Consider the following 11,660-nt stretch of genomic DNA (forward strand, 5'->3'; position numbering starts at 1 on the left):
AAGCAGTGCCTGTGTTAGCAAAACTGCAGAAGTCTGACGCTGCCTCTGCTTCATGTCATCTCCCCAGTAAACCCCCAGCTTCTAGCTCTGATTCTGAACCAGCTCTCCCAAGAGGCAGGTTATTGGAAGATTCATTTTCAAGAATGGGGAATTACATAAGGAAGATATTTTTTCTAAGGTGCTCGTAATGGGCTTTGAGATGTTCCACATGTTTACGTCTTCTACATCTTCAGAAGAAACGAAGACATGAGAAAACTCACACAGTAGGCTCTCTTTTTAAAAGGAAAGTAATCTTCCCAGGCCTTACTGAAGAACATACATCCATGACACAGTATTTTCTGTGTTCTGGCAGTGTCTTACCCACTGATCTTTTCATCAGAAAAACTACCCTCAATTTTAAGACACTGTATCAGAAGAAAATAAGCGGAGTCAAAGCTGCAGAAGAGCCAGAACAAAACTCAACCGACACCTGGCTATTTACCCCCCATGCTAGTAAAGGTTCCTCACATCACAGCTCTGCCCAAGATGCCTCTTAGAAGAGCACACAGGGCCATCATGGGCTTACAGGGCAATTTGCCTTGCTGCCTATGGACAGGCAACATCCCCGGTTACAGCGAGGCACACCGACAGCTCGAGCCCCTCTGCACCCCACATGGTAGGGCAGGAATGCAGCCAGTTTGCAAAACCAGTAAGCATCCCATTATGTTTTGCTACACACAAAAAGAAGGATGTGTAATGGTGAGCTTTTTCACTTTTTTAAAGCTTTTTTTATTCTTACAAACCCATTCTCATTGGTACTTTTTGCTTAATTTCAGGGCTTGGGGCACCAGTAGTAGTCAACCAAGCTCGCAGGGCAAGAGTGAAGACTACAGAAACCATTTCAAGTGCCCAGCGTGACAAAGCCCAACCGTGAGCACAACAAACCCCTTTCCCAGCAACATACAAACACTGAACAGTATGTAGCAAAATAAGCTGAATAAATTAGAAATACTTGAGAAATGTGGTGCAAAATGTAATACGAGGAGAGCTGAACTAAGGCACGTCTTTTCATTTGTTACTGAGGACACCCTCTGTGTTGCATCCTCCTGTGGGAGAAGGTCATCCAAACCAGTCACCACTCCCCAAACCTGGAAATGCCGAACTGTGTGCAAGACGGACACCAGCTTTTACTTCACAGTGAGTTACTCAGAGGTGTTACTAAAGTTCTCCTGATAAATGCAGCATCAGCAAATGCTTTAACTCCTCCTCTGTCCCGGTTTTAGACTTCTCATCTGTGCGAGAAGTCACCAGTCTATTTTAAGCAAAAACATTTTTGCAGAAGTCCCTGTTGGCTGCTATTAGCCAGGAGGGATGTGCGCACAGGCCTGGGGAAGGCAGGGAGCGGTATCGAAGTGTGCGGAGTGACAAAAACCAGAGCAGCCCAGTTCAGCCCCAGAGCCAGCCCCCGGACAGGCTGTTGTTCAGAGATGCCGCAGGCACGGTAAAGGTGGTACGGACAGGGTTGTCGTGAGGTTGACGGGTGCTCACAGCAGTGAATGGTATTGTCACGGAGTCCATTCAACTAACAAAATAACTGAAAACACAAAGCACACCACTGCTGTCGCAGTACTGTCTCTGAAATGGATGTGAGAACAGGAAAACCTGGATCCAAAGTTACATCTGGAGCGAACGCATCACAAAGTTTTCACACCAGCGCTCTGTGCAGCTCTGACTAATCAGGTAGGTGCAGTCAAGCCTGAATCAAGACCCCAAAAATTCACTTCAAGAGGGGAAAAGCAAAGCCCTACTCAGTCTCTTCTTCTCTCCACAAAGTAAAAGGAAAACGATTCCACAAGCCACAGCAACGCGACACTATGCACGTCCATCCTTCGCCGGAAAAAACGAAGCAGCCGCTCAAAACCCACCAGGTTTGGGGGACTCTCCGGGGTGAGGCCCCCCCCCCCGAGAGGGCCTCTGGCGCGGGGCTGCGGCCGCCTGCCCCTGCCCTCCCGGTCGGGCGCCCATCAATCGCGGGGGCCTATCTCGAGGCAGCCGCAGCACCGCAGAGTGTAGTTGCGGCCGCCGTTGTTGTCCCAGAACTCGCCCTGCGGGCCGCGGTACCGGATGGCGAAGTGAAGGGCCGAGCCCTCCCGCAGGCTCGGCGGGACAGGCAGGGTGAAGCAGTAGCGCTCGGCCGGCGGGTCGGGGGGCAGCGGGGCGGCCGGGACGTCCAAGAAGGAGAGCCACTCGTTGAAGGTGTAGCGCACCGTCACCTCCTGGGGGCCGGGGCCGCCCCACACTCGCACCGTGCCCCGCACGTCGGTGGGCGCCGCGGGCCGCCCCAGCCGCTCCAGGCAGACTCGTTGCCGCTGCAGCCGCTCGGCGCTGGGCTCCCCGCCGTCGGGGAAGTCGGGCACCAGGCGCGGCGTGGGCTGCGGCGGGTCCTCACTGGGAGGCAGCGGGTCCGGCTCGGCGGCGGCCGGGCTCTGCAGGCGGGACAGCGCGGCAGGCGGCACCTGCGGCTCCTCGGCGTCGCTGAAGTGCTTGACGCTGGCGAGGCTCAGCCCCAGCGAGTCGGCGAATTGCACCCGCTTCTTGCACTTGCTGCAACAGTCTTCGCCCGCCGCCGCTTCCTCCTCTTCCTCTTCCTCCTCCTCCTCTGCCTCCTCCTCCACCTCCTCCCGCCGCATGCCGGGGCCGGGGGACGGCGGCCGCCCGCAGCGGCGCAGCTCCAGCAGCATCAGCTTGGCGTCGCGGGGCACCGTCGGGGCCGCTCCAAGAAGCCGCCGCTCTCCCGCCGCCGGCTCCTGCCGCGGGCGTGCGGGGCTCGCCATGGCGGGGCGCCCCGCTGGGCCCGTCCCGGCCGCCCCTGTGGCGGCGAGCGGGCGGGCCGGCACCGCTTTATCCGGCGCCCCCGCCGCAGGCCCCGGGCGAGGGGCGCGCCCACCCGCCGGCCCCGGAGCCTCCCCGCGGGCGGGACCTCCCGCAGCGGGCGGTACCGGGATGGCAGCAGCCGCGACGGGCGGACACGCACGTCCTCCCGCCCGCGGCCCGCGCAGGGGCTCCCGACACCGCGGCGCAGGGGGAGAGCGGCGAGCAACGCTGCCGGGCGTTCAGAGGGCTGGGGGGACAGACGGGGTGGGCAGGCACAGCCGCGCCCCGCGGAGCCAGCTGGGCCTGCCCGTGTCCTTTAACCCCCGCCGCCACTGCGGGTCCGGCGGGGTGCAAAAATGGGGTCCCGGGCTGCTGGAGCGGGCTTCGTCACCATTACAGTTAATTGTTATCGCCTTCCTCATCGTCGTCATTTAGGCTTCCTTCCACCCGTCGGAGACGCCCCGAAGAACGAGCCCCGGTGGTCTGGATTAGTAAGGACGTTGCCCAGCTCCGCGCTGGCACCACCGCGGGGTCACGGACCCCGCTGGGGGCAGAGGCGAGGAGCGGCACCCGGCACTGGGGCTCGGCCTCTGCCAGCCCCTTGCAACCCCAGGTCCTGCCCCTGTACCCGGCTCTTCATCGGACGTCCGTGTTCTGCGGCTGAGAGGTTGTGAGACCCGCGGCCTCTATGCCTAAATTGGTTACCAGGCATTCTAACTGCAGGGGAGAGCTTTGAGACCTGAGCTCGAGGACAGAGCCCCAGAGGTAAAAGGCACACCAAAGGCATTCACTTTTTAAAGTATGATGCATTCTGTAAGAAAATCTCCTTAACCATGTTTTACCTACACTTGCTATCAGCAGTACTGAACTTGTGGAAAATCAAGTCCAAAGGCTCAGGAGGCACACACATACATGCACAGACACCCCTTTTGAAGGTCAGACTGTCTTTAAATTTTCCAGTTAAATGAAAAAAAACATTCAGGGATGAAAAACAAAATACAGACTTTACCATGTAATCAAGTAAAGAGAAATAGAATTCCTCTCTGTTTTATTTTCTAAGGATGATGTGTAGTAAACAGCATCCTTATAACACAAGAATTTATTAGTATGGTGAGATGCGTATCTGAGAATTTTCCAAACTTTTCTATGCTTTGTGTGTGCCACTGCTGTTGTCTGGGGTGACTTGCACAGGTGATTGGAAAAACACTACATTATTAAACTTTCCTCCATTCTTTTACTCATGGGAGAGACACTAAAAAGTATCTTCAAATAACATGGTACTTTCTGAAGCAAGCGACTCCCACTATGGATTTATATGGTTGGGGGTTTTTTTCTTTGCATAGTTTATTTTTAGCATTAGTCTAGTTGCCAAAAAGCAGCCTCCCAATGTTAATGATTACAGTGCAGCTCAACTGAGTGTGCAGCCTGGGTCTCGCAGAGGAATGAGTGCCAAAGCAGCAGAAACATCACTAAATGGTTTTCTTAGCAGATAAACCTGTGAGCGTGTTCTTACTACACCTTGACTGGGGAGATGAATAGCAAACAGCTACTCAGAAGTGCCAAATAATCTGACTGCTCCAGCTCCTGATCTTGCACTCAACATGGTTAGTAGTTTGTTTTAGAGTGTTGCAGAAAAAGGGAACGAAGGACAAACATTCTTGCTGGCACTAGCTGTGCTAATGGAAAACATGATGAATACCAGTTTGCCATCAACTGCTCATCAACGCTGCTCTGCTGCAAGCTGTTGGCTGAGCTCCTCAGGGGAGCACTCACCCCTTTGCCTAGTCCAGTCGAAGCGAGCTGCTGTGCCACCGTTTCAGCTCTTTGAACTAACCAGACTCAACCGGATCATACTAAACCACAGAGCATGCTCCCTAGTTACTCAGCTGAGGCGTGCAATGCAGTGTAAGGAGGAGCATGATGGTCTTCCCACGTTGAACTGCTGGCAGGGAAGGCACTGGTTTCATCTGCTTTCACCATCACTCCCAACCTGCTGGTGGCTGTAATGGAGCAGTGGACAACAATATTGTGCCACTCTCCTGTTAGCATTCACTTCGATGACCACAGGTTGGAATGCAGGTTCCTTCTTACCTATGCCTGGAAATGAGGCCTCATGACCCACCTCTCCAAGGCTTGCAGCATTTCAGATTACTGAGCTAGAAAGAAGAGATGATGTGTAGGTAATGGTGCTTAGTACTTACCGTATGTCCAAGGTTTCTTAGATAAAATATAACACTACTGTTTTCTCAGAGCAATATCTGTTTTATGGTGAAGAAAAGCAGAAATCAAGAGAACAGCTTTTACTTCCTCTTGTGGTGTTTATTCCACTAACGCATGCTTCTTCAGCTTTCCAAATCATTAACAAATGTTTTAAGTAGCAAGGGGAAAAACTGCCATTTGCTGGTTAGGCAAAAACCATTTGGACTTCTAGAAATTACAGAGGAATGTTAAAAGTTCAAGCAAAATAAGAGATAGCAAAAAGAGAAAATATAAATATTGATAAAAGTTAAGTAATATTGTAGCAATTAATATACATTTCCTATATATATTCCATAAGTCTGGGAAACAGGCCTGCAAAAACAACTACTGTTCACAGAAATTAAGCAAAAGCAGCTAAGGCAATAGGAATCTATATTGCAGGAGAAGAACTAAAATCACGCAATTAACGGCATACAAAGGGAAGTTGGATTTTTAGTGGTAATCGATCGCGACCATTCTGACAGGGAGCAATTTAAAATCAGATAAAGCTTTACAAAAGGTGCTTAACTATGTGACAAACTATGCCAGTGGACATTAGTTAAGGAGGCATTTAGTGCTGCCTCTTACGTATTTCAAAATGGATTCTTAAGAAAGAATGAGGCAACCAGGGGCTCAGGCTTTTATTTACCACATTTGTTATTAAAGAAAATGTTGAGATAAAAGCAGAGGTCTTTCCTAGTAAAAGAGAGACAGCAGACTCACAGTCAGGAAGCTTTATGCATCCCCTGAGCTTTGACCAGATATATTTAAGGTCATAAACTGCACAAAGGATCAAGACAGCACCTTCTTTCATTTTCCTGCTTCTTGTTTTCCAGCTGCCCACCTTGTCCCCATCCTGCATTCAATACACACAGAATCATGGAATCATAGAATAGTTAGGGTTGGAAAGGTCCTTAAGATCATCTAGTTCCAACCTCCCTGCCATGGGCAGGGACACCTCACACTGGACCATGTCACGGAAGTGTTTCATCCTAAGATGGCTACTGAGAGATATTTAAAAAAAACCCAAATGAATGCACAAATCACTGGTGAGTGATCCATGGTATTGCTTTCTCAGTTCTCACTCTGATTGTACGGGTATGTATTTCTCAGGACTTGTTATATCAGAGTTTTGGGTTGGAGCTCTATTTGATGTGCAATTTAATGAATTGGTCAAGCTGCTTGGATTGACAGTCATCATTTGAACACAAAATGAACATGAAAATACCTATTTGCAGATACACAGAGTCAACTGGAAGATTCTGTTGATTAAGCTGAACCACACAATGTAATGCAGAAGCCCATTCAAACACTTCATAATTTCTCTTTATGCAGTTTTAATACTAGCTTCAACCTTCAAATCCAAAACTAGTGGATTTCCTAGTTAGCCCAGGAGGAAATTATTCTTCTTCTGGGTACTTCCAATATGCCAAGTCTCTCCAATTTCCTACTCAAGTCTTTGCTAAGAAAATCTCCCATGACAATAGCTTATCAGAAAACACGTACGAGTAATAACTCTTAAGCATTATGAAACAGTTTATGGGGATTTAGAAATACACAGGGATTATCACAGTTTAATCACAAAATTAATAACATCTTTTGTCAAATTCTAGTGGCATTCATTCACACAGTCTTCTTGCTTCACTTTGAAAATCATGTAGTTCTTCATCCCAATTTTAACAGTCACATTGCTTGTACAAAAATGGCAGGAAGGATATTAATAGCATCCTCACTTACTAGAAAAAGAATGCTCCCTATCCCATGGGAAATTCTAGCTTCTCTGTGCTTTTAATCAGAACAGGATTTCAGTTTACTGTGTTTGTGTGAATGGTCAAGCACTGAATGAAAAACTCCATGGGTCTATACAATCTGAATAGCAATAATTCAGAAGTTAGATTATTAGACCTGATTATCTTCTTTATGCAGGAGAACAAAGCAGCTGCACAAGGACATGCATTAGATCTGTAATGGAAAAAGTACTGAAATGGGAAAAAATCTTTGGAAGTGATTACTTTAGCTTCCAAATCTTAAGTATGAAGATTTAAAGCTAATTTGCTCAGCAAGCAAAACCCTTTAGAGCTTTGAGTCTCTCAGTCACTTCAAAAGATGTCTGCTGTATATTTGGTCTTATCTCTCAGCAGACTTGCATCTGTGCAATTACTTTAAATGTATGAAAATATATTTATTAAGTTTTCCTGAATTACAGCAATGGCTGTGTTTCCTGTAATGATGGGGGATATCCTTTTCAATTACTAATACCAAGTATTTCTCAATAAGGCAAGGAATGTCCCTCTATTTGGGTGAAATGCTAACCTCTTCAGAGGTGGACTTTCGTAATTGATTTCAGTACCTCTGAGATTTCTCTGTATCTGGTATAAAATCAAGCCCATTCTTTGTGATATATGGTACAAAGGATATTTTTTTTTCTTTCTGTTTTGCAGGAATTGTATGTAAAAGATTCCAAGTGCTTGAATAAACACTAAATTCAGACTGGAGCTGGCATTAACTGTGACAAAACCATGTTGCACAAAAACTTTCCATTCACTAAGATTTCTGAAGTGTTGCTTGGTTCTTGCAGCTTTTAGAGGGGTCAAGATTTGGATTAAAACTTTTGATATTTATAAGATATCTTTTATTTTCATGTGGTGCACTGAAAATCTTAAGTCATTTGTCACATGAATTTGTCGTGGTTTAAACCCAGTCAGGTAACTCGTTCACTCACTCCCCCCCTTCTTTCCCTCCCCCTACTCCCAGAGGGACAGAGAGGAGAATTGAAAAGCATGCAACTCCCACGGGTTGAGATAAGAACAGTTTAGTAACTAAGGTATAACACAAATCACTACTGCTACCACCAATAATAACAATGATAAAGGAAATAACAAGGGAAGAGAATACAACACCTCACCACCAGCCAACCGATAACTCGCCCCCCCCAGCCCGACCAAGCACCGATCCATACCTCATCTAACCCTCCAGTCCCCCAGCCGTTCTGGCTAACTCCCAGTTACATCCTGGGCATGATGTGCTGTGGTATGGAATACCTCTTTGGTCAGTTTGGGTCAGGTGTCCTGTCTCTGCTTCCTCCTGGCTTCCCCTCCTCCCTGGCAGAGCATGAGGCTCACAAAGTCCTTGGCCAAACCAAAACATCATTGTTATCAGCTCTGTTCCCAAGCTGAAAGTCAAAACACTGCACTGCACCAGCTACCAAGAAGGAGAAAAACGACTGCTACTGCTGAACCCAGGACAAAATTATATTACAATAAAACCCCCTCCCATGTACAAGCTGCCATTTTAATAGAGAGACTTACAGTTGCATTTCAACAATTTAACCCAAACAGAGTGTCTTTGAAAAGAAAAAAGATTATCAGTGAGAAAAATGTTTCAGCTTCCCAAATGTATTCACAGCATAGGAGTTGAAAAGGGTTCTGTTTTATGGGTTTTGTTTGCTTTAGTGTGAATCTCCAGAAAGCTGCAGAACCACATCTCTTTCAAAGGTTTCTGATGAACACTAGGATCCAGGTTCTCACATGTAAAACCTCTACGGTTATGTATTTTCTTTTAATTTAGCAATCTAGGAAAAATACAGTTTGGATCAAATTCTTACTCTACATTATGTTAGTATATTGCTTTAGACTTCAGCGAGAAATAAGCTCTATCTTATCCAGAGTAGCTTGATATAAAGGGCATTCTAACCCCAAAACTGTTACTGGGCTATTAATATAATCAACTTTTTTCTTGCCATCTGCTTTAAACGGCTGGATTGTGCTCCTGCCCTGCCACCTAGCAGACTGCCTCTGGAAAAGAAAAACCAGTGTCTTCTTAAAATGCTGAAAGGAAACATATTCAGACAGAAGATATATTCACTTCTTGCCTAAGGACACTCCAGAATTCCAAATGCTTGACATGTGCTCTAAAATGAACTCCTAGAAAGTATATAAAACATAAAAGACAAATCAACATATCTCTAGACCAGCTTCTTGTGTTGTTAGCACACGATTAGATGGCCATGGCATTATTTTTTTTTTTCTCTAGGTTTTTTGCCCATTGGAAATAAGACATGAAAATGGAAAATGACATGAACTTGTACTCACATTGATTCTGTTTTGTATTTCTGTGTTTGTCACAAGCAGCAAGTTGTGTAGTTCACTCAAAATCAACAGTAGCATGAACTCATTTAGACTCTCTGAGGACAACGGAATTGGCTGGATGCTCAGAAGGACCTTCATGACATCAGCTGGCAAAACCTCCACCGGTCTTTAGAGTCTTGATTGACGTGGCATAATGGAATGCCGACCTGACCTCACCAGCTCTGATACCTCCCTGTCTTTTGGGACAACAGAGCTGTGCAGTAATAGCCTGTTCTAATAACTCCTGGCAAATACAGACCAACCTTTTCAGTCCAGCAGTCACAACCAGGTAAGTTGTATGTGTCTCACATTTCTTTCACGGGGGTTAAAACATGGGAATAGGCTTTCCAAGTAATCTTGCTGTATCAACCTTAGGTTAAAAATGGTTTGTTCGAATGTGTATTTTTTCAAACTGCTGAAAAAGGAATAAATTCAACCCTGTCTCTTTGCATCTCTCCAGGACTGCTTCAGTTATAGTTTGTTCTCACTTGCTAAACTATGATAGTAGATGGCCAAACAGGCATCTGACAGAGTATATCCTGTAAAAGAGAGAATGTTTATCACAGTTATATTGATTCTTTTGACTTACGAACATTGTCACTTCAGCTGATGCGCGTATATATATATATATACACATATATATATGTACTAGCAACTAGCTATCTGTAACACAATGCAGTACTGCTAAAAGCACAAAAGACTTCAGAGTTGAATTTCAGTGAATAAGATGGATCGTGTAGTGGTCTGAACAAAGAAAGATTTGAGTTTCTAAAGAATGTTAATAGTTTTTACAGTAGAAAATATAAAGAGCAGAAATATATGCTGTTTTAATAATACTGTACCATTCTAACAAGTAAGCATCTACTTGACAACTCTCAAGTACATGAACAAGAAACAGGATTGCAAAAGCAACAGTATACAAATAAAAAAAAACCTGAAATAGCCATAGATGAATGCAGAGATGCTCAGTCCTGCATCACTAGAAGTAAAAAACTGGACTTTTCTACTTCATTGACTATAAATCCAGTTAAGTCCCACAGTCTCAGTGAATTCTGTCCCAGTTTCCACCTACAGCTGGAAAGGCAGAAAAGGAGCTCCATCTGGTGGTGTGGTTGATTGTAATTGCTTTTAAATTTAATTTAATTGCAAATACAATCTTCTCTAGCAACAGAATTAAAAATTGAAGTAACATGTAAAAGATCACCTGTCCTGCAAGCTGAACCGGTTTTAGTATTGACTAACACTTTAAAATCAGGACCTTCTTCTATCTGAAGCAAAGCAGAGTTGAAGCTTTTTAACAGCAGGCACACATATTTCTGCCAGAGTACTAATCCAGGACAGAAACATAGCATCAAACAAAAATGAAAGGGCGTGTTAGCACACTTCAGGAGGTAACCTGCTGAAGTCCTGGAATGGGGAGAAGAGAAACCAGGGATCACTGGTTAGAGGATGAAAGAGGAGGAGGCATGTGAATGTGAAGTCAGGGTTGTTGGTGAACCTGTCATATAAAAGCTTACAGAAAGTTTATAGACGTATTAAAAAAAAATATTGCTGTGTCCCCTAGTAAGGAAACAAATCATTCTACAGTTAGTTTTTTGGTTTGGGTTTTTTAATAAAAAATTGTGACCAAATGGTAATTTTGTTGAAAAAGATGCTATTTCCTGTCTTCAAAAAATCTTGAACTGTTCTAGCTGTAGCAGATTTCTAGCATGTTAGAATGAAAGCCAAAGCAGATGCTTTAATCATATTTTCATGTGATAAAATTACTATTATTTTAGGAAGCTGCTTTTTTCTTCCCTGCCTCCACTTATACTCTTATCACCTGAGCTGTGAAAATGGCAGACTTGTTGATGCATTGATAAATACAACAGAGGAATCTGGGCGCACAGAACAGCTCAGAAAAAAATAAAGATCAGGGTGACCGGCACCAGTACTGGATATTTGCAAAGAATTGCTGAACAAACTGCAGTGCTGCTCATGGTCAAGTTAAATAATTTGACCCAAGCCTACAAATAATTTTAGCAAGTACTTAATTGCAAATATATGTGTAGATGGAACATCTGAGTAATATCAGTGAAGTCTCTGCTTTGCAGGACTGGGGAGATATGTTCCCTCAACCTGATGTTATAAAATGTTACAAGCACTGTAAAATATAAAACTAGTTAGCTAAATGATACTAGGTTTAGTCACTGAAAGTTCTATGCCTACTTTCATGTACAACCTCACGTCTGCTACAGCTTCTTGAAGAACCCATGGCAATTTCTCTGAAGTCATTATCCTAGCTGAAGTTTGTGCTAAACAACAGCAATCTTAAACAGATATACGTAAACCCTGTCACACAAACTCAGGTAAATAAAATATACTCTGTCTACTCTTTTGTACTGTCCACATTTCAATGGAGATATATGCTGTGTTTCTTCAAATCAATGCATTGATACTTTT

The 11,660-nt window shown here is 45.1% G+C and overlaps 1 protein-coding gene across 1 annotated transcript; it reads right to left on the reverse strand.

Moving 5' to 3' along the window:
- Window positions 1-1,942: 1,942 nt before the first annotated feature.
- On the reverse strand, window positions 1,943-3,038 carry PPP1R3G (protein phosphatase 1 regulatory subunit 3G). Its single transcript, XM_057399316.1, has one exon. The coding sequence runs from the start codon at window positions 2,811-2,813 to the stop codon at window positions 2,004-2,006; it is 810 nt and encodes a 269-aa protein (XP_057255299.1). The 5' UTR covers window positions 2,814-3,038; the 3' UTR covers window positions 1,943-2,003.
- Between the last annotated feature and the right edge of the window lie 8,622 nt (window positions 3,039-11,660).

This window comes from Pezoporus wallicus, unplaced genomic scaffold (assembly GCF_028554395.1).
Source record: "Pezoporus wallicus isolate ANWC-B61680 ecotype Strahan unplaced genomic scaffold, APGP_CSIRO_Pwel_v1 contig_818, whole genome shotgun sequence".
In the NCBI taxonomy this organism is placed as follows: domain Eukaryota; kingdom Metazoa; phylum Chordata; class Aves; order Psittaciformes; family Psittacidae; genus Pezoporus; species Pezoporus wallicus.

Bases quoted from the DNA above. Each gene is read 5' to 3' on its own strand.
- PPP1R3G (XM_057399316.1), bottom strand. From the start codon at position 2,813: ATGGCGAGCCCCGCACGCCCGCGGCAGGAGCCGGCGGCGGGAGAGCGG.